The sequence below is a fragment of the Lontra canadensis genome, unplaced genomic scaffold (genome assembly GCF_010015895.1).
Source record: "Lontra canadensis isolate GAN:19392208 unplaced genomic scaffold, GSC_riverotter_1.0 scaffold80, whole genome shotgun sequence".
NCBI classification, from domain to species: Eukaryota; Metazoa; Chordata; class Mammalia; order Carnivora; family Mustelidae; genus Lontra; species Lontra canadensis.
Window position 1 is genome coordinate 5034944 of NW_022631074.1, and position 27608 is coordinate 5062551.

Below are 27608 nucleotides of genomic sequence, written 5' to 3' on the forward strand. Positions count from 1 at the left end.
TTTGCACTGTTTTGTTAAGTTGTAGTTTTGTCTTGTTTCTATCATTCTTTGAATTCCTCTGTATAAAGTCAATTTATTACAAATGAAAATAAATAAGTTAACATAGAGATTGTTAAATAAATTCAATCAATATACAGACAAAGGTTTTTTGCTGTTCGGTCAATGCTTGCCTCAAGAATAATTTCCAGATACCTCTCTCTAGGGTCAATAGTTCAATTAAATGACCCTTAATATTATCTAGTCAACCTAGTTGTCTATGTTTATCAAGGGATGGGGGCATAAAATTGCTAGTTTAAGTTTACTGTCCAAAAGACAAATGTATTAATTTATCCAAATATAATGAAGTAAATCTTAATTCACTGCTACGTGAGTAACTCCTTCTGCCTTCGTTTCTGGGCTATGTTAAACAATTTGAAAAGAAAACTAAAAAATGAAGCTGCTATATAGAGTGTTGAAGTCTGGCATAAAATGAGTCTGAAAAAGGACAAAGCAGAATAAAAAGTAAAGCTTTAAGTATATTATCATGAATGTGAATTATGTTTTCACTCATTCAACAAATATTGATTGTGGACCTACAATATGCCAGGTTCTGTTCTAGATGCTAGGAAAACAGCAGTGAACAAAATGGACCAAAATCTCTGCTCTCCTGCAATTTACATTTTATTTACTAATTATGTGGCATTTTGGATGAACTCATCTTTTGCAGACTCAAACATTGGAGACAGGTGGTCAGGCTATAGACGACTTAGTGTTCACAGTCATCTTTACATTTCTGAAAGTGCAGTATTCTGGACTTCATCAGGCTTGTCATAGTATGGTATTTGTTACGTTTGGCTTATCACTCCATCAATGAAGGGTCTCCATCAACCCATCAAAAACAGTTCTAAGTTAGAAGATTGTGGAACAATACTGTGGAAATTACGCAAACTTTCAATCTGAAGTTTATTAAAAATAGATAATTCATGTTTTTGCAGCAAATATAGAAAATACATTCGTATTTCTAAGTTAGGCATGTTCTCCTCCAGTGGAAAAGCTCATCCCTACAATAATTTTCTGTACTTATTCAAATTCAAAGATTGTATCATGTCTCTCTTGAAAATCATGATGGGGTGTCACTTTTACTAATGAGAGTTAGACACATTCCATAGGAACATCAGGTATACTTTTGTCCAAAAAGGATATTAGAAAAAAAAAGGATATTAGAATATTTGGTCTATACATTTTTATTTGGTTCCCTTCTTAAAGATGTAAGCTTATAAATTTAAAGTGCTAAAACCAAATTATTGTGTGTTTGCTATAGTTGTTGCTTTCAGCAGCACCTTTACCATTAATACTACAGGTGAGCCTGTCTTCTGTCCACCCTAGGTGCCATATACATGACTATTTGTTTTGGAGATCCTGCGTCACTGTCACTTTCACCATATTCCTTTAACTTTTTCAGTAAATTTTACTAACTCGTATTTTGCTAAAAGCATCTCAAATATACTGCAAATCACACATTCACACATTCTCGTCCATTTCAATGCGGAAGTTTAATAAGGAAACTGTGTGGAAGAGAGAATCATAAAGAAGAAATTGTATCACTTATCTCAACAAGACCTGTTAATGTAGACATGAATAGGTTTCTTTAGACCAGAAATCAAATGTGATTCTTTGTTGCCTTGATTCTTTAGTGTTATGATGAATTTAACACTGGGTCCAGATGAGGGAAGTAAAAGAATGCTGTATGAGCAGATAAAACTCACACCTAGGCCTCCATAACCCTTCTTAATTACTAGCAATCAGGAGACCAATCAAACTAAACCTAAAATAAAGTTGTGCTAACTCCCAGGAAGACCTCTGTGCTTTTTGTCAATGAGCGGATCTACACACCTGAATCTTCAGCTGCAGTGGCTGCTGCTTCTGCAGAGCCCTCTAGTGGAGTGCATGGCCTACAGCAACATCCTAGATCTTTCATGAAATCGAGTGAAGTGAGTACTGGCATATGACATCAACCTTTCATGGGTTTCGATGTGATGTACCTCCAACAGACAAGATTCTTATATGTGAGTGTGACTTGTAAATTTATTGTATACTAAAGTGATTTTAAAGAGGTCCACTCTTTTACTCGGGGCTTTACTTGTACAAGGGTTTCAAAAAAGAACTGTTGATTATTTGAGCCCAAACTAACTAAATAATAGACATTGCTAAGTGAGTACACTTGAAATAATAAGAATACAACATGCATATTTTGAATCCTTTCATTGTTATGATTAGGAACTGGAGGAGGTATCTTATTTTATTAGAAGAAAAATGATGTCATTAGTATATTTGTAATTACATTTAAATGTTTTAGGAGCAATTCCTTTGACCTTGATTTATTTTTAAAATTCAGTTACCTTTGAGCTTCAAATAAATATGCAAAATACATAATTTTTATTTAAGGAAATACATTTGGATATATAAAAACTTGAGTTTAGCTTCCGTTTTAATTTGGGAAATGCTGTATGGGTAAAGATGATTGACATTAAGATGTGGATTACCTGCCACATTTTAAATTATTTATCTTTATTTAACCACTGTATTGACATGACATAATAGGGATCACTGACCCACAGCACAGTCCAGGGGACAAATTGGAAAAGCAGGTGAGGTTATTTGGGCACTTGTGGAAACAAGAGCATCCGTGAAAAATCACAAATGTTTGACACTGTTGAATATAAGATCCCTATGACTTAATATGGATTATTTTTCCCGTTCCCAGCTGAATAGATGACTATGGTTAGACAAGCACATAATCAGTTAATTTTTCTGTATTGAGTAATTCTATTTTATGTTCAGGCTTACAAGATACTTGAGAAACAAAATTGAAGCCATGTGTTCTCAAAACACGTTCATGGACTAGTTAATAATCCTTTATCACTTTTTGCTTTTTGTTGAAAATTACTCTGGTTGCAGCTACATTTTTACCTGAGCCATAATCATATATGTATGATATATATATGACATCATTAAGCCATAATTCTAATACTTGTTTTACTGAACTACCTATCAGTATATCAAGAAAATTAAAATGCTATTTTGTAATTAAAATTAATCCATTAGAAATAAGGGACATTAATTTTCCTTCTTTAGATAAACGTCCTAGTACTTGTAAACACAAATTCATTTTGAATTAAGTCATGGGTTTGTTTTACAATGGTTTTCTTATGCAGGTTAAGCTTTGCAAATCCCCTTGGATAGTTGAAATTTGGCCTCAATTACATACCTTGAGAAATTATTATCAAACTGTAATTATCACATATTCAACATATTCTAAAATAAAATGAAAGAGATTATTATACATTCTTGTGTTGAGCAGTATCTTCTCTCTTCTAGATAATGTTTGATATTTATTTTGTCATTAAAGAACTTAAAATATTGGGTAGAGAGTTCATACCCTTTAAACACTCCAATAATAAGGCAGATCAGTATATTATAAGATGCTTACAAGAGTGATTTAGATAAAAGCAGGGTAAGAATTCATAGTAATGGTGAATTAGTTTTGACTACTTACCTACAAGAAGAGAGTGATTTAGCGTATTACAGTATTATCTAACTAGTTTGTGGGAGCATTAAGTTTATCTGGAAATTTATTGAAAGATGAAGTTGAATCCATTGGACCATGTATTTCACCTATTTTTACCATCTGACTTTTTAATATGTTTATGCTTGTATTTATGTGATATCTACATATTTATACTAATTTATCCAAAGAAGATCTATGTGTTCTAGAACTCTACTATGCAAAGTATTATCAGACCTGCAAAAGACATGGTGCAAGGAACTTGCGGGAATACAGAATCTCAGGCTCTGTGCTTGATTTCCAAAGTCAGAGTCTGCATTTTTACAAACTCCCAATCTTCTGCCTGTTAAAGATTGAGACAACCCATTCTAGAAAACATTATTGGGTAGAATATCAATACAGTATTTCCTCCGCGTGTGCATGTATGTATGTGAGTGTATATATAGAATGTATGTGTGTAAATATATATGATTATTTCTCAAAAAATGGACTCAAAAGTTCTATGAAATTGGTTCTGTTTCAGCCAAATGCTCCCTCACTCCCTCACCACCTCAAACTCCATGTGCTCTTGCTTAGAATTTGCTCAGAACTTTGGGATGTTTTCCTTAGATTTTAAGATGAACTCTTGGCTTATTTTGACTGTCTTTTGGGAAGAGAAATGGAAGATTAGGAAGTAATGGTAGTAATAAAGTCTGTTTTTTAAAATGGAGAAATGTTTCAGAGGTAGTTATAAAAGTCAGTGTAATAGAATGTTTTGAATAGCACTGGTTGATCCTGACAAGCAAAACACATTTCTGATTTTTTTTTTAACTTTCCTTTTGATGACTTTATAAAAATCAAATGAAATCTTTGTAACTTACAATTAGCATTTTTAAATAATTCAGGCATTTTTATATTGATAGCATAAACTTGCATGTTTAAAGTAGAGATAGGTTAATTCAGTGGATATTAGTTAAAATATAGCAAATTAATTTGTGCAACCTACTGTGACTATTTTCAAGTCCAAAGTTTAGTCACTGTCCCAAAAAATCACAATCCTTCAAGAGGCTTTCCTGGGTTATTCTATTCCTCGAACACTTAGGTAATGAAAGATTTCCTATAAAGTTCCTCGTAAGTATTTTTTCTAATGTTTTCTTTGCATACTGGCAAGAGCTTTCAGATACTTTCTCTATTGTTGTCTTTGACCGTGTGAACAGAATGAAGTCACTAATGTTTTAGTCTTTCTCAACTGTAAAATGATATGCTCTAAAGAATTTTGCAGCTCTAAGTATGATTTTCTAGGTGGGGATTCCCAGTCCTTTGGTCTTTCCATTAACTGAAAAAATCTTTTTTGTTGATGTTGTTGTTGTTGTTGATTCTCTCCCTTTCTGAAATTTTCATCTGTCTTACCATCTCCAATTTATTCTCTCTTAACTTTATTTTATAACATTAACTCCTACTCAATTGATTCTGATAATTATACATCCTCTATCTGCTTTTTGAATATTTTATTTAAGAGAATTGACTCTCCCCCACTGTTTATGTTTATGACTGTTTGTGATCCTGCTGGACAATTTCATCTATTCCAATGGGTTAAGCTATTACCAAATCACTAATGATTGTTTAACTTGCAGTGTCTAACCTGCCTTCCCTTCTGGGCTTATCTTCTAACTATTGGCTTGATTAACTACACTTGCATCTTGCCATGTCCTACACAGAAGCCATTATTTCCCCACCTTTTCTCCATACCCCAAGTTTGATCCACCAAAGTTCTTGTCAATTATTTGTATCACTGGTCAGCCAAGCACATGAGAGAAGAATCTTGCCACCCTCTCCCATTTTTTAGTACTCTTATCACCTCTTGCTTTTTCCTTTCCTAGGCATGCCTTCTCCTTTAAGTTCACCTTCTTGAAAAAATCATACATTTATCTTTCTACTTCCTCACTCACCATTTACTCCCTCAGCTCAATGTTTACGTGCTGCCCAATTACTCCTCCAGAACTGCAACCATCCAAGTCATCAAAATCTTTGGCTGTCAAATCCAGCTGTCACTATTCAGTCGATATTTTATTGAATATTTTTCTTGCATGCACTCCTGGTCATGAATTCTTTGTGAAACCCTTAAAAAGTTTTAGTGATATGTTCATCTCTGCTAGCTCTCTATTCTCTATTTCTTCCTGTCCTTTAAGTATTGCTATATGCTAGGGTTTCTTTCATCCATGGCCAACTCACCTTTCTGCCAACACTTGGTTTTTGTGGATGAACCTATTTTTTTTAATAGTAATTATTTGCAAAGGAAATTATTCCCAAAAGAAGAACTCCAGTGAAGGTCTTTGTCTCCTAGTAGTTCATCTATCCTTGACTTTTCCTTGGGCCACTTTATGTAGATACACCTAAAATAGAAATTGTTTTACCTCATGCCCATCTTTGCTTTCACATTCCTGACTACCCTCTCCCTCAAGCCAGAGATTGAAAGGCCTCCTAGAAACTTCCATCCACCTCATTTCTTATAATCAATCTATTATGAAGTGTTCAACATCATACCTTCTAGATCTCTCTTCTAGATCAAGATAAAAAAAAAAGCATGAAATGTTTTTAATGTGTCAAGCACTCGGCATAGACTTTATCTGTACCATTCCAAATCTTATCTAATCCTACAACATCCCTATCAGGGAGGATCTATTATTATTAGAATTTTACTAAGAGTAATACAGTAAGGGCAGTCACCAGTTTAGTCTGATTCTAGAGCCTCACTTCTATCACCACATGATATTGGCTATTCTGTTGCAAAGGGATTCCAATTGGTCTCATGGCTCCTAACTGGTGTTTTTGCTTCCTCTTTACTCTCCCCCACTTAAATATGCCAATATGATCTTTTAATTTTTATTTTATTTTATTAAGATTTATTTATTTTAGAGAGATAAAGTAAGAGTGAGGATGAGCATGGGGTGGGGGGCCAGGCAAAGGGAAAGGGAGAGAGTGAATCACAAGCTGACTCTCTGCTGAGAGAATAGGCTGATGTGGGGCTTGATCTCAGGATCCTGAGATCATGACCTGAGCTGAAATCAAGAGTCAGAAGTTTAACTGCTTAACCAACTAAACCACCCAATTGCCCAGCAAAATGATCTTTTTAAAATGCAAATTGAGCAGGTGTCTCTTCTGTCCCATATCACTTTCAAGCCCAAGCTCCTTAAAAGCCTTCTAGCCTTCACTTCTAGCCTCCTCTTTTTCATACCCTCTCACCTCACCTCAAAAATCTATGCTCCAGTAATAGAGGCATTTGTTATTTATTCCAGAAAGCATGCTTTTCAAATATAGTCTCTCTTCTCAGAACTCTTCTCTTCAAAATAAATCTTTTCTATGCCACTCAATCGCCATCTATTCCTTTAGAGGAATATCCTTTAACCCCTAACTTGAATTGTCCCCAACCCCCATCCCACACTATAAAAAATTCTACCTCTATCTAACACTTGCCATAATGTGATTCTAAATTGTTTTAAAGGACAGGGACAAGGTCTTCTTCATGATTTTACCCTCAGTGTCTAGCACATGATAAGGTACATGTTAGACATTCACATCCTGTTAAACTGAAATATTAGGTGAACTAAACATTGCAGAGGTTGGTCATCGTCCTCTTCCTCAAAGCCCAAATCCAGATTTTCTTTGGGTTTGTTTCACCTCACACATGTATTTTAATTTCATCTTGTGTTTTCTTTCTTTTTACTAGATTGTAGTTCAGCTCATAGTACTTTAGTTTTACTTTTACAATTGCTTCAGATCTCATCATTCTGTTTCTGATTTTCCCTCTTCACACTCAGCAGTGGTTCTCAAATGTTGGGATCACCACAAAGATCTCCTGAGGAGCTTGTCACATTGCAGGTTCCTGGGTCCCAGCCTCAGAGGTTTAATTCAGTAAATCTGTGGTGGGCAGAGGGATATGCATTTTTAATAAGTATTTCAGATTGTGGAAATCTTTTACTTATTGTTTGATGTCTCTTGATTTAGAGAGTCTATAATTGAGAGATCTTGTATTGTTTATATTATATTCCCAGGCCAAGAATTTCTTCTTACCCATTTTCACACTATTGTAGTTTCCTTCAAACATGAATGCCTCTTTCCCCAGTGACAGCAGTTAATTGTGAAGAGAGAATAGTGTGAGGGGAAGCCAATGTATGTGGATATCAGCACATTGGCATATTTTTCCAAAATGTATATAAATTGCCATTCCAAATAAGACTTTATTTTCTTTCAAGTTTCAGAAAAATCTTATCTAACCCTAGAACAATGGAACTGTGCCTTATGGAAAGACTAAAGTTGTATTGCAACTTTAAAAAAATCCCAGAGTCACCATTATCTGAGTCCTCTGTTCAGTATCTGTCATTATTTTCAATTCTGACAGACTTGGCACTTGAAGAGGGTTATACAGCCTCCGGTGACATAATGTGGGAAGAAGTTAGAGATACAAAGTAACAAGGCATACATAGAAAGTGAGCAGGGCCACTCTTCCTCTCACTTCCTCAACCCACCTCCCAACCCCCCACCCCAGCCAACAAGCTATTCTCAGAAGCTCTTAACTTCAATTCATGTGAAAATTGTGTTCTCTCATTAAAAACATCGTGTTTGTGAAATGAATATGTTATTAGCAAGGCCTTTTCAAACCCTTATTTAGATTCTACAACTTAGTGCTCTAAAATTGATCACTGATCTTAAAGTTGTCAACCTATCTTTACTTTCCGGAGTTGTGCAAGGAATATAAGTCTTGTTTTCTGTTCAGAATAGGAAAAGATAGATGAGAAGGAAGATATTTGAGTAATCATTTTCTGGGGGATGTTTTAAAGATAAGTGAGGATAGTTCTCAAAATATAAATCACAAAATTATTCAGCTGAGATAGATTGCAATTATATTATCCAACAAGGGAACTGGAAATAAGAGAAATCATTTCTAGCCATGGTGTAAAGTGAGAAAGTGCTAGGACACTTTATTTAGCCATTGGATTTGGAATGTTAAAGAAGAACAGTGTCCAACTATTATCAGATTGGAAGTGGCTGAAAAGCCGAAAGTGGAGCTGTGAATTATGCCATGTTTATCTCATAGAACCCAGAGATCTTAACAGGGATGGTGAGGGAGAGGGATAGCAATGTGCTGTCAAGAACTTCAGGTTTGATTTGTATTATACCCACAGCACAGAAAAAAAGAATGCTGGCCAGCAGCTATTCCTGGGGCTAGGTTTGTTCACTTCTAGGTTTGTTCATTGTGAAGGTTACTCCCCAGTTTGGAAAACTAAAGTATATCCAATGAACATCGAAATCCCTGTGCCAAATCTATTTGAAAGCCCTGATACCGCTTGGTACAGAACTGAAAAGACTTCCTGATCTGGGGTGTGTGGTACTGTCCTTCCGCACCACAAAGGACTCATAAGAGTTATGATTATATTGAATATAGTGAAGGAATAATCCTAATTTTCCTTTGAATTATACAATCATCTTTGATTTTTTTTTTCTTTATAAATGAAAGTCTCCTGTTCTTATAATACAAACATCTTCTGGCATTTCACTTTCTCTTCCACTCACACTGCCATATGACACTCCTATCAGGGCTTCTGGTTTCTTCAGGGAATTAACCTACAGAGCATGTATAGCAAACAATAAAATAGTTGCTTTTCACTGGAAATAAAGAGCGGGTGTTTTTCCCTACCTTCCACCGCTCTCTACCACTGCTCCATCACAACTTCTGGATTTCCTGCCTATTGGCGGCGCACCCTTTCCCCCCCAGCCCCACCCCTTGCTCCCAGAGCAGTCTGCGAATCTCGGAGGCTCCTCCGCGTGCTGTGCGTTCCTCTACAGCGCTCGCTTCCGACGGCACTAGGACCCAGGGAAGTCCCTGAGCGAGGTTCGAGGAAAGGCAGCCAGACTCCTCCTTATCTCCAGTGTCAAACTTGACATCAGCCTGCGAGCGGAGCATGGTAACTTCTCCAGCAATCAGAGCGCTCCCCCTCACATCAGTGGCATGCTTCATGGAGATATGCTCCTCTCACTGCCCTCTGCACCAGCAACATGGATTGTCACCTCTCCATCCTCCTCCTTCTCAGCTGCTCCATTCTCAACTGCTTCGGGGAACTGATTCTCCAACCTTCCAATGAAGGTAAGTCAGGTACAGCAAACAGCCCTGCCCCGAAGGGCTAACGCTCTTCAAAGCACGTTCTCACTGAAACCTTTTCAGGTCCTTAAGGTGCCTCAGCATAAAGCAGTTTCCTCTGAGAGTAAACTAAAGATGTGCTTTTATTTTCTGCTGTCTTCTAAAAGACTTTAAGAGAGAATTTTGGATTGCCTAAACCTAAAATGTGTTTTTACTCTAATACCAGTTCAATTACCTTGTTTGTCAATTTAAAGCAGATAGAAAGGAGAGAAAGAAAGAAAGAAAGAAAGAAAGAAAGAAAGAAAGAAAGAAAGATCCTCAGTTTTACAACCCACGATGTTAATTGCCAAATAGCCATGGCAGTATTTTATTTCTAATTATGACCATGTAGTACTCTGAGAAGTTTAAAAGAAAATTAAACCCTCCTCGCTAGATTCTTTAGTATGTTTAAAGGTAATGACAGGTTGTTCCTACTTAGGATCGTGGCATTTATGAATGGACTAAAGGGAAATCAGAGTTTGTTGAAACTGATGGGGTGTGTGTGCTTGTGTGTGTGTGTGTGTGTGTGTGTGTGTGTGTGTGTGTATTGTGGTGTGTGGGTGTTTATATTGCAATGCTGTATGGAAGTGATGTGTATCCCGCCAGGCGATGGTTTGCTCTATGGTACAGGTTCTAATGAGCAGCATATGCCACATTAACATAAGTAATATTTGCAGGAATTACAATAAGCTTAGGTTGGATTCTCTTTGTTTAAGGGTTTATATACAAATAAGGGAACGTATTTGCTGAAAAGTGAAAAGTTCTGGGTAGGTATAGTAAATAACTGAAAAACAAATTAAGAAGGAATGTCCATATGCAGCAAATGGCATTTCCTGATGTTGGGTTATTTATTTTCCTTCTAATGGGTGTTCATTCCTTTTCAATGGATTAAAGTGCAAATGTAATATTGAGGACATGAATGCTTCCTATATAAGATTGTATATTTGATGGATACATTGCTTTTTTCATGTATACCTTCTGTGATTTATTCCTAATGATTTGTGAATACAATCACTGACTCTTAAGACAAAGTTCTCTAAATAATGAGTGCTTTAAAGCAATACTTGCAACTTTGATTTCCTTTTAACCATTTTGAACTTATGACAATAACATTTAGCAATGTTTTGCAATTAAGCAATACTGAGCAAGATGTGAAAATGCTTCTTTATATATTTTGTCACTAAAAATATATTGGCAAGCCAACACTGTTGTATACTCTGTGCATTATCTAAAAAAGACTAGTAAATACTCAAAATATTAGGAAATTTTTAATTAGATCTAAAAACTGCCTTTCATAATTGGTGACCTACTTTCACTGCTAATAGAGCACTTTAATTTTGTTCTTTCCTTAGTGACTGCCATTATCAATTTGACGGATTTCATTAAATTTTTCTGTGTCTTTTTTTTAACTGGGAAAGTGAAAATTCTAAAATATAAGGATCAAGAAAATCATTGGATCACCTATAAGTGACTTTTTTTTTTTTACAAATAAAATTAAAATCTTTATTTGAAAGTAATGGCCAATCATTTTTTTATTGAATGAAAGGCAAGAGTATCATTAGTATAATGAGTAATATATCAGTAAGCTAAAATTAGTGTTGTTTAATCCTATTTTTTGAAGATATTCAAGAGTTGACAATAACTAGAAGTCTAATAATATTATTCCCATACTGCTATGATAAATTGTATTTCTCCAGATGGAATATTTATAAACTAGTTAGATAATGGATTTTACTGAATTAATAATGCACAGGGATAGAGCTGAGACAGTCAGTATTTTTGTGGAAAACATAACCTTTCAGTAAACTGCAAGAGGAAAAAAAGGACCCTTGAAACTTATTCATGCTTATATAAAATTACTGCAAATTAATTTAATGAAACAGGAATAATCAAATGTAAATTTCTTTTAAGCCACACATTGTATATGTTTCAGTATATAATGTATATATGATTATGCAGGCAGGAATGTATATAGAAAGGGAACTATATGCAGAAAACTGACACAATTACATTTAATTTGTTTGGATAAAAGTTTATCCATTGTTCCTGGCATTATTCTTTCCAGATCATGTCCTATGGGTAATGTCTCCTTTCCCTCCTGAGGTCATGAAGGGAAACTTTGAAACAAAATTTAAAATGAATGATTTAACTCGAGTAATATTTGAGTGAAATTTTAAATATTAATGCAATAGCTTAGGTCTTCATAGTTGAGTTGAACAACATGAAAAGTGAAAACTCCAAGTATGTGCTAAAATTTCCATGAAATTCTTCTAACAATATCATTTGAATAGAAAGTAAAATGCTTCTGAAAATTCATATATTGAGTGGAAGTAATAATGATAAGATGAATCTGTTTAATATAGCTTTTGGTATACATTTTGAGAACTGAGATATAAAATACTAAGTTGTATTTAAAATACTATGCTAAAAATTTTATTTCAACACCAAAGAAAATTTACTAGAAATCTACTAATAAAATTTCTTAGAATTTATTTCACAATCTATTATGAAGTTAGACATGATATAATTAAAAGGTAACAAAACCAAGCCATTGAGTTAATTGCTTACCCTTGTGTGATATTCTTTTAATTTGAGGTCTGGTAGTCAAATATCAATATTAAATTGCCATGGGCATATGATTATAAAGTTAAAAAAAACTTAGAAAAAGTTTCATCTGAACTTTCCTTTTATTAATCCAGTTACCAATAACTTTCTAATATACTTTCAAGAAAATGATGCCAGGTGATACTGTCTATCACTGGCCTCCTCAACGTTAATAGATTATTCGTAATTTCAATGATTGCTTAAACTAACAATTGGCCTCTCTACTTAAATAGAAACTTTATTAAAGCTGCATAGAATATTGTTAAAATCTTATCAGGTCTCTGTTTACATGACACACCAATAAAAGACTTCCAATGGGAAATCACTACTCATGGTAAAATAGCATTGCTACACTACGTGTTATTTAAGAAATTCATATATTTGGTCCCTGTTCTGATCCCAAATGGATGATCATAATAGTAAATAAAAATAACTTTGCAAAGAGTTAAAAACTTGCTATAAAATGGAAGTATCAATCTCTTTAGCAATGGATAAAGTATTCTCTTTAAATACTTTTTTACATTTGAAGGAGTCTGAGGAGAATGTACTGCAAATTCATCAGTACATAAGCACTGAATCATTTTTCTATCCAGAAGCATTTGTAAATTTGATTAACATTTACCCATAGAGTTCTTTACATTGGAAATCAAAGTTTTCAAAATAAAAGTAAATAAAATTAAATCTGCATATTTATATATTACTTATTTGGGGAGACTTTTATTGGAGTGGCTGGGACACTATCTTTGAAATGTATTTTACTGAACATAAATCTTCTAAGTACTGGAGGCGACTATGTGATTGTTCAAAGCTTAAAAGTAAAATTTGCAAATGAACACTGTATGCTTCCCTTTGACTACTAAGCAAATGTTAGAGACAAACATTTAAACAATGGATTATTCCGTTTTTAACAAACACTATAAATTGGCATCACTTTTCATATATAAACACATCCTCAAATAATAATACATTGTGATTGAAATATTTATGGAGACTAAGCTGTCATATCTTTATAGGTGTTGTGTTTTTTTTTTGAAGAGGGTTTACATTTGCTTTTAATAGCATTTCATCATGCTAGACTAAATAATTGAATGCATTATACATTTTCGTAATTTAATAGCTTCCCTAATAGCTACCCCCCCACCCCTCAATAGTTATAACTATGCTATTTGCCTGGAGGTAGGAGAAACCTTAATTTCACTATTTTATAACCCACAACAGTTAACACTTGACCTAGGTCATTAACAGGATTATCAGCAAATTTGTTTAAGCTTTTACTGACAACCTGAATTGCTACGATAATATTTTGATTGTGCTGGAAAGAAACTTCTTGTAACCTCTCAAAATCTATCATGAAATTAATTCATTTTGAATCTGTATCTTCCCAACAACTAATATTGATAATAATAATTCAAGTGGGAAAAATGTCCATTCTCCTCACTCTTCCATTTCATCCATTACACCATTCTAGTCCTTGTCATAAGTGAGCAATTAAAAATTCTTTTAAACAAAAAATGTTCTGGCATTAACAATAGATTTATGAATACAAGCCAGCTATCAAGTTTTCAAAATTATACTTTATTGTTGGTACTGTAGTTGATATCACTTTTCTGCCTATTTTAAGATTTAAGGTCAATTGGATATATTTATAATTCAGAAACAACTGAAACTATAAAAGGGAAACTACATATAATAGAACGCCATTGCCACGTGTCATCATGGTTACATTTTATATAAAGTTGTATTTTCCATGAAATGCTAGATGTTGGGAGCAAAAATGAAAAGCACTTAAAATTAATGTAAACAATTTTAAACAAAATATTGTAAACAATCAAAACTTGAAGGCATTTTTTTAAACATTGTTTAGTGGGTTTAGGAAGTTTCATGTGAAGTTTCTTAATTAATTGAATATAATTATGGTTTGTGCCTTGCTCATGTAAACAATTAGTAGTTTTACCTTGACTCTTAAGAAACTTATTATCCTTAAATAAAAGATTTAGTAAAATTCTTTATTGTATTAATATATTATCCACATGTCAATATTCAAATTTTGGTGTGTTTTTTAACACCCTCACTTCTATGAGCTTCTCATAGTAACTTTCTTTATAAAGTACCTTAAATGTTAAGATTGTTTCTGAAGCTTTGGAATTTGTCTGAAATAAAATATATGCAATTTTTAAATATCAAATAATTGGTTACATATGCAAAGGATTTTTAAAGGCAAAACATATTTTCACAGTATATTTGATTTACTAACTTCAACGCAAATGGAAAGAGCAAGGACTGTTCTTGAGAGTTACATTTTCCAAGTCATAAAATCTTCAAGTAAATATTAATAAAACTTTCCACAAATCATCAAAACCCGGTAAGTTTTTACAGACATTTACTTACTAAGAAATCTGTGATTTGGGTTACCTTTGATTTTAGTCATTCCCAGTGATTTTGTTTGGCACAGATACTAGATGTAAGGGGAAATATGTATATCTTGGAAGAACACTAAATTTACAAATCATTTTCTGTCAAGATCCTCAACTTTATTTTCTAAGATACACACTTTTCCTTTAAAACATTTAATAAACCTTGTTCTTTTAATTCCTGTTCATTAAAAGATTTAGAAAAACAGATGCAGGTGTCTCGTTTTGGGTTCTGTTTTCAGAGATCTGGATTTTATCACCAGAGAGGGTCAGTGCAGGGCTCTTACAAAGTGGACAAGTAGCTTTCCACAGATTGTTCAAATAAAGGGATGACTGGTGGTGTGAAACTTTCATTATGTTATTCATCCAGGTATACCAAAATGTAGGACTTGAAATTTGCTTCTCAGAAATTTGAAAGCCTTAGACAATTCTTTCCTAATGTCTTTAGAAATAAAAGTAATGTTGTGACTTTTATAAAATGCAAAGAATCCCAAGTCACAAATCAAACTAGGAAGACACTCCTGGTGGGAATCGGGGTGTGGGAGCACTGCTCCCTTTAAGTTCAGTCTCTGGGTCCTTTGCAAACTGCCTAGTATCAGGTAGTTCTTGAAATCTGGCAGGAGGTTTTCTCTTGGAAAAGTCTGAAAGTCAGCAAGTTTTAGTTTGCTTCCTACCAGATTTCTCTGAAATAAAAAAGGGTGGTCGATTACAAAGGAAAAAGTCTTTGCAAGTGAAAAGAAAATAAAAAGTTGATTGGAAAGATGGGGAAGTAGAAACGTGCAAAGGTTCTAAAACCAATGTTAATATATAAATATTTTGCTTAAAATAAAATATTTATCACTTGAAACATCTGGCTAATCAATTTTTATTAAAACCCTAAAAACCTGCACACTTAAAAAAAATCGGGGGGGGGGGAAGGATTGCATTGTTTGTTTCTTCTCTAAAGTTTATACAACTTTTGATTTTCCCCAGAAGGAAATATTTATCCAGGAAAGTTTTAAGAGTGTACGCCAAAGAATGCTTCCTCCTTTGGATGCCTGGGCAAATGCATGTGGAGGGTGGATGGAATCAAAACCAGTTCAGCAAATAAAGCCTCCAACTTGGAGTGATGTTATTAAACTGGAAGCCCTGAGTGTGCAGCCCCCTCCCTCCCTTCATTTTCTAAACCATGTCCTGCTGTTCCAGTCAAAGCAAAGGGTGAAAATCCACATAATCCAAACCAACATGGTGAAGTCAGAATAATAGGCGAGGAAGGAGGGGGAAAACAAGTGGCAGCACTGTACAAACAAACTGTTGTGAACAATCTTAGCCGTGGGGACTGGGGTGGTCACAGAAGGGGATGGCGGCGTTTCTTTTTCCTCGCGTTACGCCTCCCACATTTGATGATACAATATCGATTACCCTTCAGACGTGTGCTCTGAGAAATTTTAGGGGGAAGCCGGGCTTCGCGGGTAGTGACTTCAGGGTGGCAGCTGAGAGATGAGCAAGCGCTCCTCGCCGCCACCACACCCACCACCAGGGCAGCTAAACTGCAAACTAATTCGCCGGCAGAACCAGGCTCAGTGGTGCGGGGGGTGGGGGGGGGACGGGGTCTCCCAACAATTCATTACTCTTACTCTCTGCATTTGCTTAAAGATCAAATCATAAAAACTCAATTCCGGGTCTGCGTCCCCCAGCCCCAGCCCCAGCTCTCCGGGAGGCGGGTGGTTCTTTGTGCGCGAGCGTCTCCGCGCCAGGCGGCCGCAACACCCCCCTCCCCCGCCCCCATTGCCCCGGCCTCCCGCAGGCCGGGCGGTCGGCGGGCTCAGGCGGAACCCCCGCTGCTGCGGGCTTCCTCCGGGCGGCGCAGCCCGCGGCTCTCTGCCGGGCGGAGGGTGGATGAGAGCCGCGCGACAGCGCCAAGTTACCAAAACCGAGCGCGGTCTGGAGACCCGGCGGGCGAGAGGTAATCGTGCGCCCTCTGCCTGCTGCCGCGGAGCTGCTGGCGCTGGCAGAGGCGGCGACCGCCTCACCACCTGGACCCTCCTCACCTGGGGCTCGGGCCCGCCCAGAGAGCGCGAGCGCCTACGACGGGCCAGGTATGTCCTGACTTTCACAAGAGACTGTGACCAGACATCTTTGGCGCACACCCCCCCGTCCCCCCGCCATTACTCTCAGCCACCCTGTTCAGCTTGGCGTCAGGAAGTGGCGCGGTCTCCTTTCCACACATACGTGTTCACGGAGCCACCACTTGACAAGTGCAAGAGGGGGACTCAGTTCTGCAGGCTTCTAGAACAAACTCCCTGGAGTGTAGGGAAAGCGTCTGGAACCCACCTGGTGCTCTTTTGGAACACACAGGAGCGCCTGAGACGCCCAGTGGTCGTGCTTGCTGCTGTCTGACCGACCTCTGGGCTGTTTTCTGGTCTTCGTGATGATCTTGCCTTAAGTTCTTCAGTTCGCTAAACTAAAATGAGGAACCCCCCCAACCCCGCTTTCTTTAAAGCCACCTACTAATGCCACCTGTTGGGCCCCTCGTGAGAGGCATAAGGGGCATGTTCCATAAGCTCCCCCCAACCCCCCACCCTCCACCCCAGTGCAAAATCGAAAGCTCTTTTCTCCTGCAGCCCCATATTTGATTGGCACCGTTTTATTAAGACGGGATTTTCCCAGTTCCGATTTTGCGAATAAACTTGGAATGGGCCAGAATTTTTCTGGGAGCCCTGCCATCGAGGTAGGTTAGTAGTAGGATGATGCTGATGTTTCCGTGGTTGTGCTGGAACTTTAGTATTTTTCATGAAAGCTAGAATTCTTGAATCCAGGGGATTCCGAGACTAAATATGGCCCCGGTGCCATGCCCAACACTGTGGTAATAATTGTACAGAATTCAGCTGGCTAGAAAGATTTTTACCCTACATTATCATTCACTATTTACTGGACCGCATTTAATCATTAAGACAGCCCCGAAACACCTTCCATTGTTACAATTAAGGAAACTGAGGAAACAAATCATAATAAAGTAGTAACGGAGACAGGCCCTCTCTTGTCTTTGTCTTTTGGTTTTAACTTCATATGTTTTCTCACGTACGCCAATGCCTGTGAATGAGGGAGGCATCCTTCTCTTCAGGAAATGCACTTGCTTTTGAACCTTAATCCTAGTGACTAGCTGTTTTGTCCTGTGACTTTGCAAGATAACTTAGAAATACCAAGAGTAATGGAATGAAAAATTGTCCTTCGAAGTGCTTTTTAAAAAGTGCTTCAAAGAGTACTTAGAAATGGCATAGTTTTTTACACTCCTAAATTATGATTATATGCGTGGGTAGGGGACACACCAAGAAAATAATGTAAAGAAAATTTGATGTAGGCAGAGGAATTGAAGAAAATCTCTGTGTTCCCTTTCTTCACACATTCTTACCTCTGTCTTTCCTTCCTGACACTCTAACACTCCTTTCCTCATGCTGGAGAAAAGATTTTGTCAGGAATTCCATACACAGATTGTGAGGCAATGGTCACTATAATACAAATATTCTTATTATGAGTTTTATATAATAAAAATAGAGTGTGAATTAACTGTAGGAATTGTCATAGAAGTCAGTAATGGAGAAAATAGAACATAGTCTAAAAAGTAGACTTTATTCCCTGTGGAAACCTTTCCCTACTTAAAAGATAATGTAGAAATTACTTAAGATGAGAAAATAAATTATAATGATTTATCTTCTCTTTCATAAGAACACTTGTACTCTATTTAAGTGGAGGCATTGAGAAAAGGTAGCTAAAACAGGGTTTTGAAAGGTAGCAAATTAAATTGGGGGCAATTATATTTTTGATGTGGGTACTTCAGCACATATGTTTTGCATTAATTGCTGCAATAAATTCTGTTAACCTGGCAAAGAGCAAAAACAGCATATTGATGACATTAGTCTTTCAAATCAGAAAGCTGCTTTTAGTATCTTGCTTTCTTCACTGTAATGTACCAAAAAAAAAAAAAAAAAAACTAATGTGTTATCTTTTATGTTTCCAACGAATGATTCAATCACTCAAGCTATTGGCACATTTTGCCATAAGCAAAAATGAGGGCTTAGCAACAAACTTTTTTTTTTTCCCCTTGCTTCTGGATAATTAGAGTCAACAACTACTTTTCCTATTTTTAAACCTTTTAATTTATATTTGAATTTGTGGGACTCTTATTCAAGAAAATATAAACTAGACTTTAAAGTCTCCAAACTGAGTTGTCTCTTGTTTTAAGACAAAAATCTTGACTAATTACATGGCTGGGCCTCAAAAAGTACAGGAGCAAAGGGATAAGCCAGAGTTAATTTTGTTGCTGATTAATCAATATCAAAATGGTTTTGTCTTGAATTTCCTATATGTTCCTTAAGGTGAGGTTCATTTATCTTCTTTCAAATAATAAAGAAAGATAGATGAATAAATTCTACTGGCCCATAAAGAGTAATACCTCTCCTTTAACCCCATCCCTACCCTCCCTTGATAAAAATATAAGGCTTTAAAATTAACTTTTTGTCTATGATAAAGTTGGTTGGCTTCCAATCAGTATGAAATTTAGATGTTCTTTATCTACCTTGGGGTGACTAAGGGCAACAGAGAACAGCTTGTTAGTAGTTTACATGTATTTATTTCCTGATTTTCAAATATAGTTTAGCAATTAATATAAATCTGTAGGTTTTGGAAAGTTATATTTATTTATTGCATACAATGGTAGTTCTCACACTAAGGAGAAGTTAGGTTGGGAAGCCCCTTTCAAGCACTGTGTGTATGTATATGTGTGTGGGTGTCTGTGTGTCTGTCTATGTCAAGGACTGTGTGTATATATGTGTGAGGGTGTCTGTGTGTCTATGTCACCAATAGTATTCTCCCTGTACAAATGGAACTATCCCCACACTGTGGGCAAAAATTTATGAATGAGTATATACCTTTTAGAATCTAGATGGTATGAAATTCTGTTTCTCTGAATTATAAATTTGTGATGAGGAAAGATAAAAATAACCATGTGTAAGTTATTTGTCATTATCTAATTTTATAAGTTTTCCTCAATTGGACCCCTTAATCTACCTACAATATGCAAAGATAGTATAAAGCTAGAGTTGTGTCTAAATTGTGATTTTTTTCCCTTTTATATGCCAAAGCTATTTATGGTTGGTTTGGCATTTTAACTGAATGTAAAAAACTGGCATAATCATAGAAATTATAAATGGAAATTAAATTGGGTTGTTATTCTTTCATTAGGTGTATAGACTTCATCAAATATAGCTATCTCTAAATTCTGAAAATGTTTTTAAAGAAGCAGAAAAAAAGGGAATAGTATTTTTCTCTTGGTTTATTTTTATGATCTGGTTTACCCTAGATAAGTTAATTCTCATTTACATTAGATAACTCAAAAAAGACAAACTCAGATTTTATTATGGCATTCTTAACATTTCTGATCTGAAATTTTAATGCTTTAATAGTCTTTTTTTTTGAAAAATGCTTTTCAGTCATCATTATTTGTATTTTATCTGAATGAACAGGTTTTCTTAAACATTTGTATGTTGAATAAGGACATTTTTTTTTTCTCTTTCCTTACAAGCAATGTCCAAAATTATTCCAAATGTTTATATCTTTTAAAAATCTATATAGAATTAGAGAAGAAAAGAACTAAAGGTGATCCTTTGGAAACTAATTAAGAATATTTATTCTGTGTTTGCCTGGGTTTGCAGTAGGTTTACTACTCTAAGCTAATAGTGACAGCTTAGGAATTCAAACTTAATTTCAGAGCCACAAATCTAAAAACCATTAAAAATGAATCAAGAAATATGTTAAGAAAAAAATAACTCATGTTCCATATTATAATTTGTTGTTTGTATTTATTTATTTATCAAACAGTACACACGTGACTATTAGTTATGTACCAGACTTTGGAAAAAAAGAAAATATTGGGAAGATTATATCTTCTTCCCTTGAAGAGAACTTAGGTGGAACAGATGACCACAAAATAAATATTTATATAAAAATTTAGTGTTTTAGCATAGATGTAAAAATTACAAAAATACAATATGAATCTTCAGAGTAGGGTGCAGTTAGCTTCCCAGAAAAGAACACCTGGAATATAGAAAAGATTTTTTAATATAAAAGTTAATAATAATAAGTTAAAAACAAGGCAGAGAAGATTAAATGATTTGTCTAATATCATGTGGTAGCATAATTATAATTCCAATTATTTTACCTCATATATCTAGAAAACTTTAGAAATAATTGGAATGGGTGCATTTTAAGTATATATACAACTGAAAAGCACCTTTGAAAGTACTGAACACTCAGAAATAACTATTCTTAGTAAACATATAGCTAAGTTCAATGTCAGTTCTGTCAATAGATTCATACTCATGTGTGCATGAGGGTACATGGGAAACAAACATGATTGCATGTCAGAAAGGAACGATCCCCAAATAGAAGCCTTTATAGGCTGTTCATACTAACTATACTACCAAGAGAAATCACATTGAGGTTTTTCCGAATTCTACCTTCTCTTTGAGTGACACACTAAAAGTTTTCTGGGGCACCTGAGTGGCTCAGTGGGGTAAGCCTCTGCCTTTGGCTTAGGTAATGAACTCAGGGTCATGGGATCCAGCTCTGCATCAGGTTCTCTGCGCAGCAGGGGGCCTGCTTCCCCTTCCCCCTCTGCCTGCCTCTCTGCCTGCTTGTGCTCTCTCTCTCTCTATAAAATAAATAAAATCTTAAAAAAAAAAAAAAAAGCTTTCTGTCACCAGCGCAAATGCTTTGATTTTTTCCCTTGATACCATACTTCTAAGATGGAAAGTTTTGAATTAAACGGATAAGCATGTGACTCCACATTGGATCCTTTGTGGACCTCTGTAGAGACCCATATTTATACCTTGAAGAGTTTGTTTATATGTGTGCATGTCTTTGTGTGTAGCTGTCAGTCCCAATGTGTGACGTAAAATCCAGATGTACTTGTACCCCAGAATATGATGAAGCCAAAGCTAGACCCTGATTTTACTTTTCCAGAAATTTAAATCAATTTATTCTGCAAGGGGTATCTTTTGACATTAAAAATAAAGAAAAGAAAAGAACATGTTTTGTGGCCTAATTATATCCAGAGAATGTTTTTAAATTGAAATTAAATGTTATCACTATACTTTTTGTTCTCTGTGCTAAACTTTTGAATCCTTATATCCAAGGGTGTCCAGGAGTATTTTATTTCTTAAAGAATGCTGTAGTAGAATTGTTCTACTAAAGCAAATGTGCTTATTCTGTTTCATTTTCATAGCCATCAGTCAAACTCTGACTGAACAGATAGTTTTCATTTAGTAGTTGATGTTTGATAATCAAGATTTTATGATTAAAAAATGTATTCCAAGGCAGTCTCAATTTATGGTGTGAAGGCAAAATATATATGCTAAGGTTTGACTATGTAATTGCCTTAGTAATTATTTTTATAATTTTATAATTGCATAATATATTTTCATTTTTTACTTTTTAATCTGTCAGAAAAGTCTTTCTGAATTGGAAATAGAAATAAATAAGTTCTGTTATTTCTAGAACACTTTAAAAAGCAAAATATGTTGGAAAAGTACAGTGTTAGTAAAATCATTAATATTCTACTTTTAGTAAGTTTCACATTTTGGGAAACACATTTTATTTGTCTAAATGATTCCTACTATCAGTTGACAATGCACAGAGACAGAGACCTGCCATTCTAGCCACTGTTATTAAAGCTGGGATAGTTAACTCACTAAAACTTCACTGACAGTAGGCCATCCCCACTCATTTATGTGAAAGGACTATTTTGTTGTGAGAACACATTCCCTAGTGATAGTTTGATAGCTGTTTTCTCCGTAATAGTACGATATTAGAATGAACTTTATATTTCTCAGATTAAGAAGGAAAAAAAGAGAAAACTTTAACACATTAGAAACAGCACAGGGTTTCCATTTGTGAAGTGTCTGGGTTTCAAGCAGAATTTTGGTCTGTGTTTCTGTTATTTCCTTGAACAACTCTAGTCATTAAAACACAGACATCTTATTGTGAGACTATGTTTTGAGTCCAAAGAGATCTCCCTGCTCTTGGCAAAGATTGAGATGAGACAGCTAATTACAGTTACTTCTGTAATTAGGACCTATATAGAAGTAAATCCAAAATTATTGCTCAGGAGGAAAAGCTTATAAGGAAGAGTAAGTTGATAGGATACCACCTTATCCAGAAATCTGCCTAAATCACATAAATAAGCCATTAAAATACCATGTGACAAAAGTTTTTTTTTTTTTTCCCCACAGAACTGCTAGCACTCAGAACTTTTTCTTGAATTTTTGCATAATGAGTTTAGCTGGCAACTGGGATGGAGAAATTATCACGAATTAATATTTTTCTGTGACACAAAATGCCTGTAAAATTTAACAGAGTTTATAGGAAGACTTATCTGCACACAATAAGTTATTGTTCACTTCATTTATAACCTAAAAAATTATGTAAGTTTTAGTCTATGAAATACAATATTAACTCAATCTATTGAAACGGTTTTAGTTATATTTAGGTAGAAATAAATATAAACAGGAAGGCTGCAGGAGCTATAAATTAAGAATATGTAATCACAGTAGGTAAAACTTATGTTGACATATATAAGTACATAAATCAAACTTTGACTTCTCTAAATTTCTTCTCAATGGCATATCCTATTATGTACAATAAAATGAACAGCTGAGCTTTGGTGTACTTCTGACAGAAAATACATCTTGGTTTCTTGATTCCATGTTATGGTTGACCAGAGTACTACACAGAGAATTACAACACCCACAGTAAAATTTATCACTTCCTGTATCATTTTCTTCTATTTGTGACATTTAAGGGCAACCTAGAAACAGATTAAAGGACCCTTCTGCTATCTGTAACCTAGAGCAAACCTACTCTTTTTATCGTAACGGAAAGTGATGAAAATGATAAAGATAAGTAGTGTACAAGAAATGTGGCTGGGACAATGACAGTGGTAGTGTGAATAGGAAAGGAAATTTCATTCTTCTTTAGTAAATGCAAGACATAATCAAAGGATGGTTTCCTATTCTGTTGTGTGGTTCTACAGTTATTTGCAATTGGCTTTAAAGGCACCTTAGCTGAATGTTTCATATGAAAACATGTTTCTTATTATAAGAGTCTAAATTCTTTAGCCATTAAACTCCTCTGATCACCTAGAATTAATTATTTGATAATTTTTATAACTCAATTTTTTCAAAAAATGAAACTAGCATTTTATAAAATACAAATAGCATTACTGTAAAGCATAGTGACATGTTATTAGATAATTGAAAAGATCTTCCACTTCAGTAAGAAATTGTGTCATTTAATTTTAAAAATTGTTTTAGCAATATCTGTGTATTTGCAGCCCTTAATTTGCAAGACAGGATATTAGTTTAGTTCTCAGTCTTTCTAAGTGGATACATAGTCACATGAATCAGAGCTTTGAAATGCCTTCCAAAAAAATCTTGGCATGTTAATGATTCCCCAAGTGAATACTCCAGAAATGTATACCTTAAATTTTTAATCTGTCCTCACTAGCTGGAAATATTTGTTGAAAACACTTATTTTAGTAATCAAGTCCTTTAAAAATATTATTGCATTATTATTAAGAAGGGAACAGGTATAAATTCTTGGTATAGATGATTCTTCATAACACTGTTCGTACAAATGAACCAAGGAGTGGACATTTGTTTGGTTGTCTCTCCATTATAATGGAGGATAGGAAAGAAGAGAGGGCAAGACTTCTGGATATCTTTTTTTTTTTTAGATTTTATTTATTTATTTGACAGAGAGAGAGGGAGAGAGAGAGAGAGAGCACAAGTAGGCAGAACAGCAGGCAGAGTAAGAGGGAGAAGTAGGCTCCCCACTGAGCAAGGATCAAGATGCAGTGTGGGCCTTCAATCCCAGGACCCTTGGATCATGACCTGAGTTAAAGGCAGGAGTTTAACCGACTGAGCCACTTAGGTGCCCCAAGACTCCTGGACATCTTAAACCCACAATCCAGCTTATGGGAAAAGTGACAGTAAAGATCGGTGGCAGGAATGACAGGAAGATTTCCTCCTTTCTAAAAGTACTTGCTCCAGTTTGAGCCAACTTATCTATTCTTACTTTGTTCTTATTCCTGTTCTCCATTCTACCCCTTCTAATTCCCATCAGAGACTATAATTCCTTTTGCTCAGCAAATTCACATTAGTGCCCGCTTGAAAGCCAACTCAGTGAGTTTGAAAAAGGATTCGCTTACAGTTTTCATGAATGTGAACCCCTTTACCCATCCATACATCTTTTATTTAAAAGAAATAAAGTTTAGGCAGGGTAAAACACATTAAATAAACCCAGAACTATATCCATCCCGACTTTGGACAGTGATTTCCAAATACAGTTTTGCCAAAAAGCACTTATTTATTGCTCTGCTCAGAGTCAGGACATTTTAAAATGTGTCCGGCTTAAATCACTTTAAAAAGTTAATATATGCCATAGAGCCCTTTAAACTGAAAATATTTTTTTAAAGAGAAAATCTGATATTAATGAAATGACATGTTTCCTGTTACAAAACAAAAATATTTAGAAATCATACCATTAGAATATGAACACTGGTAAGGAACAATTTATATCTTTGAAAAGTAATCTGGCACAAGGCAGTTATTAAAGGATTAAAGCCATCCTCCATCTGACCTTAAGAATATTCCTAACTCTTCTTGGTTAAAAGTTATAATCATGGACTCAGAATTTTTTCAGCAGTTGAAATAAACGTTCCACATTGCAAATCATCATTAAAACTCAAAAAACAGAATATAATTGTATGTCACAATTCTGCTTCTTCCATGTGTCCCAACATTTGTATATTGGTACCACCAAAAGACTATGATCAGGGTGTACCTCTATTTTAGGAGAGAAAGCATTAGAAACCCAAGTTCTTGCGTGATTCAGTGTCGGGTTCAATATGTTATATTGCAATGTTGGATTTAGTCAATATATCCAGAGAACTCACTTGCAACATGCTGACTTTCAAATTCCATTAATTTTCTCTTTTTCTTATTTCAATTATGCTACACTCAGACTGCTGCACAACAGATGACAGGAGACTTGAGGTTATATCCTGGGAAGTCCCAGGTTAGCAATCATTCACTTTAAAGTGGCTAGTATTCTTAGATTCTGCTTTTCTTATTTGGCTATAAACAAAAGGCACCATATGAACTCAAAACATAAGCTTTTAAAAAGTGTTTTGATGTCACTCTTCTTTTCTATTAGGTTATATATACATGGTTGATTATAAATACAATTCATAAACCAACATGGTATGGTTGTGAGTTCAGATATTAATTTTACAAGAACACTGAATCTGTATAGCATGTTGTAAACTCATGGAGACTTTAAATACATTTCTATTATTTGATCATCACATGATGCAACAGTGTGAGATAACCAGGACAGATGTAATTATGTTTGATAGACAACAGAATCAGAATCATGGGTAATGATGCTGTTGTGTTTTCCTCATTCATGTAAAATAGAGTACACTAAATTTCCATTTCCAAGTAAATGAAATAAATTCAATTAATGTATTATACTTATTTAATCAACAGTGTGATATAATTCTTTTTGGCTTAGTTATTCTCTTTTGAGTAGACACCAAATACTGATATGATTAGTCCAGTCCCTTCTCCCTCATTATCATCAGAGAAAACTAAAGGGTACTTAGTTCTTAGTTAACAGCCTACATTCCAATAAGTCGTTTACTAAATGGAGACAATATTCATGTCTTCTTTTGCCTCAAACACTTTCCTCCTCTGGTTACTAATATTGAAATTAAATCAGCCATTTATCTTAGTGTGCTGAGTGACACATATTCATTTAGTACATATTCAGTTATTACACACACACACACAAATACATTGAACCATTTAGACTCCTAAAGGGATTGCAAATATGATCTGATGATGAGTATTGGTATTGTAAATTCTATGCAAATCATATGTAAAACTCAGAGAAATCATCTGATGACTGATAGAACTGTCAAAGTAGGATTCATCAATCGAACATATCTATTAGAATGAATGTTGGTAAGATGCTTTACTCTGAAGGTGAATTTTCATATTTTCAAAAGTTCTCTAACATTGATTAATCTGAAATATTATCTGTAACATTATTAATTGGTAGAGGGTTTTTAAAAATCGTTTTGACAGATAATTTCAATACAATTAAGCATACTATTCATTTCCAAACTGATATCCTGGGAAATAATACTGTTATGGAAATTGCACTATGTAATCCATGCAGCAACTGGTTTCTTCTCTTATCTAAATATAACTACTTCTCAGTGGGATTAATTCATTGTGAGAAAAAAAATCTTTAATCATTAAGGAATTCCAGTGTAATTAAGTTTATGTACTTTCACTAGCAAAACTTAAGAGATTCTAACTTTGAAAATTATATGTCTTCTAACTTAATAGTCAGGAGGATTTTTTGAAACTCATCTAGATAACCAAATACCTTCTTTTAAAAAGCAGTTCTTTTTTTTTTTTTAGTTTTATTTATTTTATTTTATTTTATTTTATTTATTTGACAGAGAGAGAGAGAGAGAGAGATCACAAGTAGGCAGAGAGGCAGGCAGAGGGGGAGGGGGAAGCAGGCTTCCTGCTGAGCAGAAAGTCCAATGCGGGGCTCGATCCCAGGACCCTGAGATCATTACCTGAGCAGAAGGCAGAATTTAACCCACTGAGCCACCCAGGCTCCCCTAAAAAGCAGTTCTTGAAAATTTAGAATTCTCACACCTATAAAATATGTTTTATCTTTTACTTAACATTTTATAAGATTAATGTTTCCTATTTGGTGTGATTGAAGAGTGGTATTTTTTATGTATCAGGAAATATTTTATTGACAACACAAGGACCTG

At 35.0% G+C, this 27608-nt stretch overlaps 1 protein-coding gene across 3 annotated transcripts in view; it reads left to right on the top strand.

Annotated features, from left to right (window-relative positions):
• Positions 1-9383: 9383 nt before the first annotated feature.
• The window catches only part of EPHA3 (EPH receptor A3), a 354910-nt gene continuing 336685 nt past the window's right edge, over positions 9384-27608 (top strand). For 2 of the 3 annotated variants that reach the window (XM_032882231.1, XM_032882232.1), the window contains exon 1: positions 9384-9665. In XM_032882231.1, the coding sequence (XP_032738122.1) occupies positions 9578-9665 (88 nt within the window). In that variant the 5' untranslated portion in view covers positions 9384-9577. Of the gene's footprint in view, positions 9666-16674; positions 16792-27608 lie in introns of those variants that run through there. The other variant, XM_032882233.1, reaches the window with a different exon arrangement.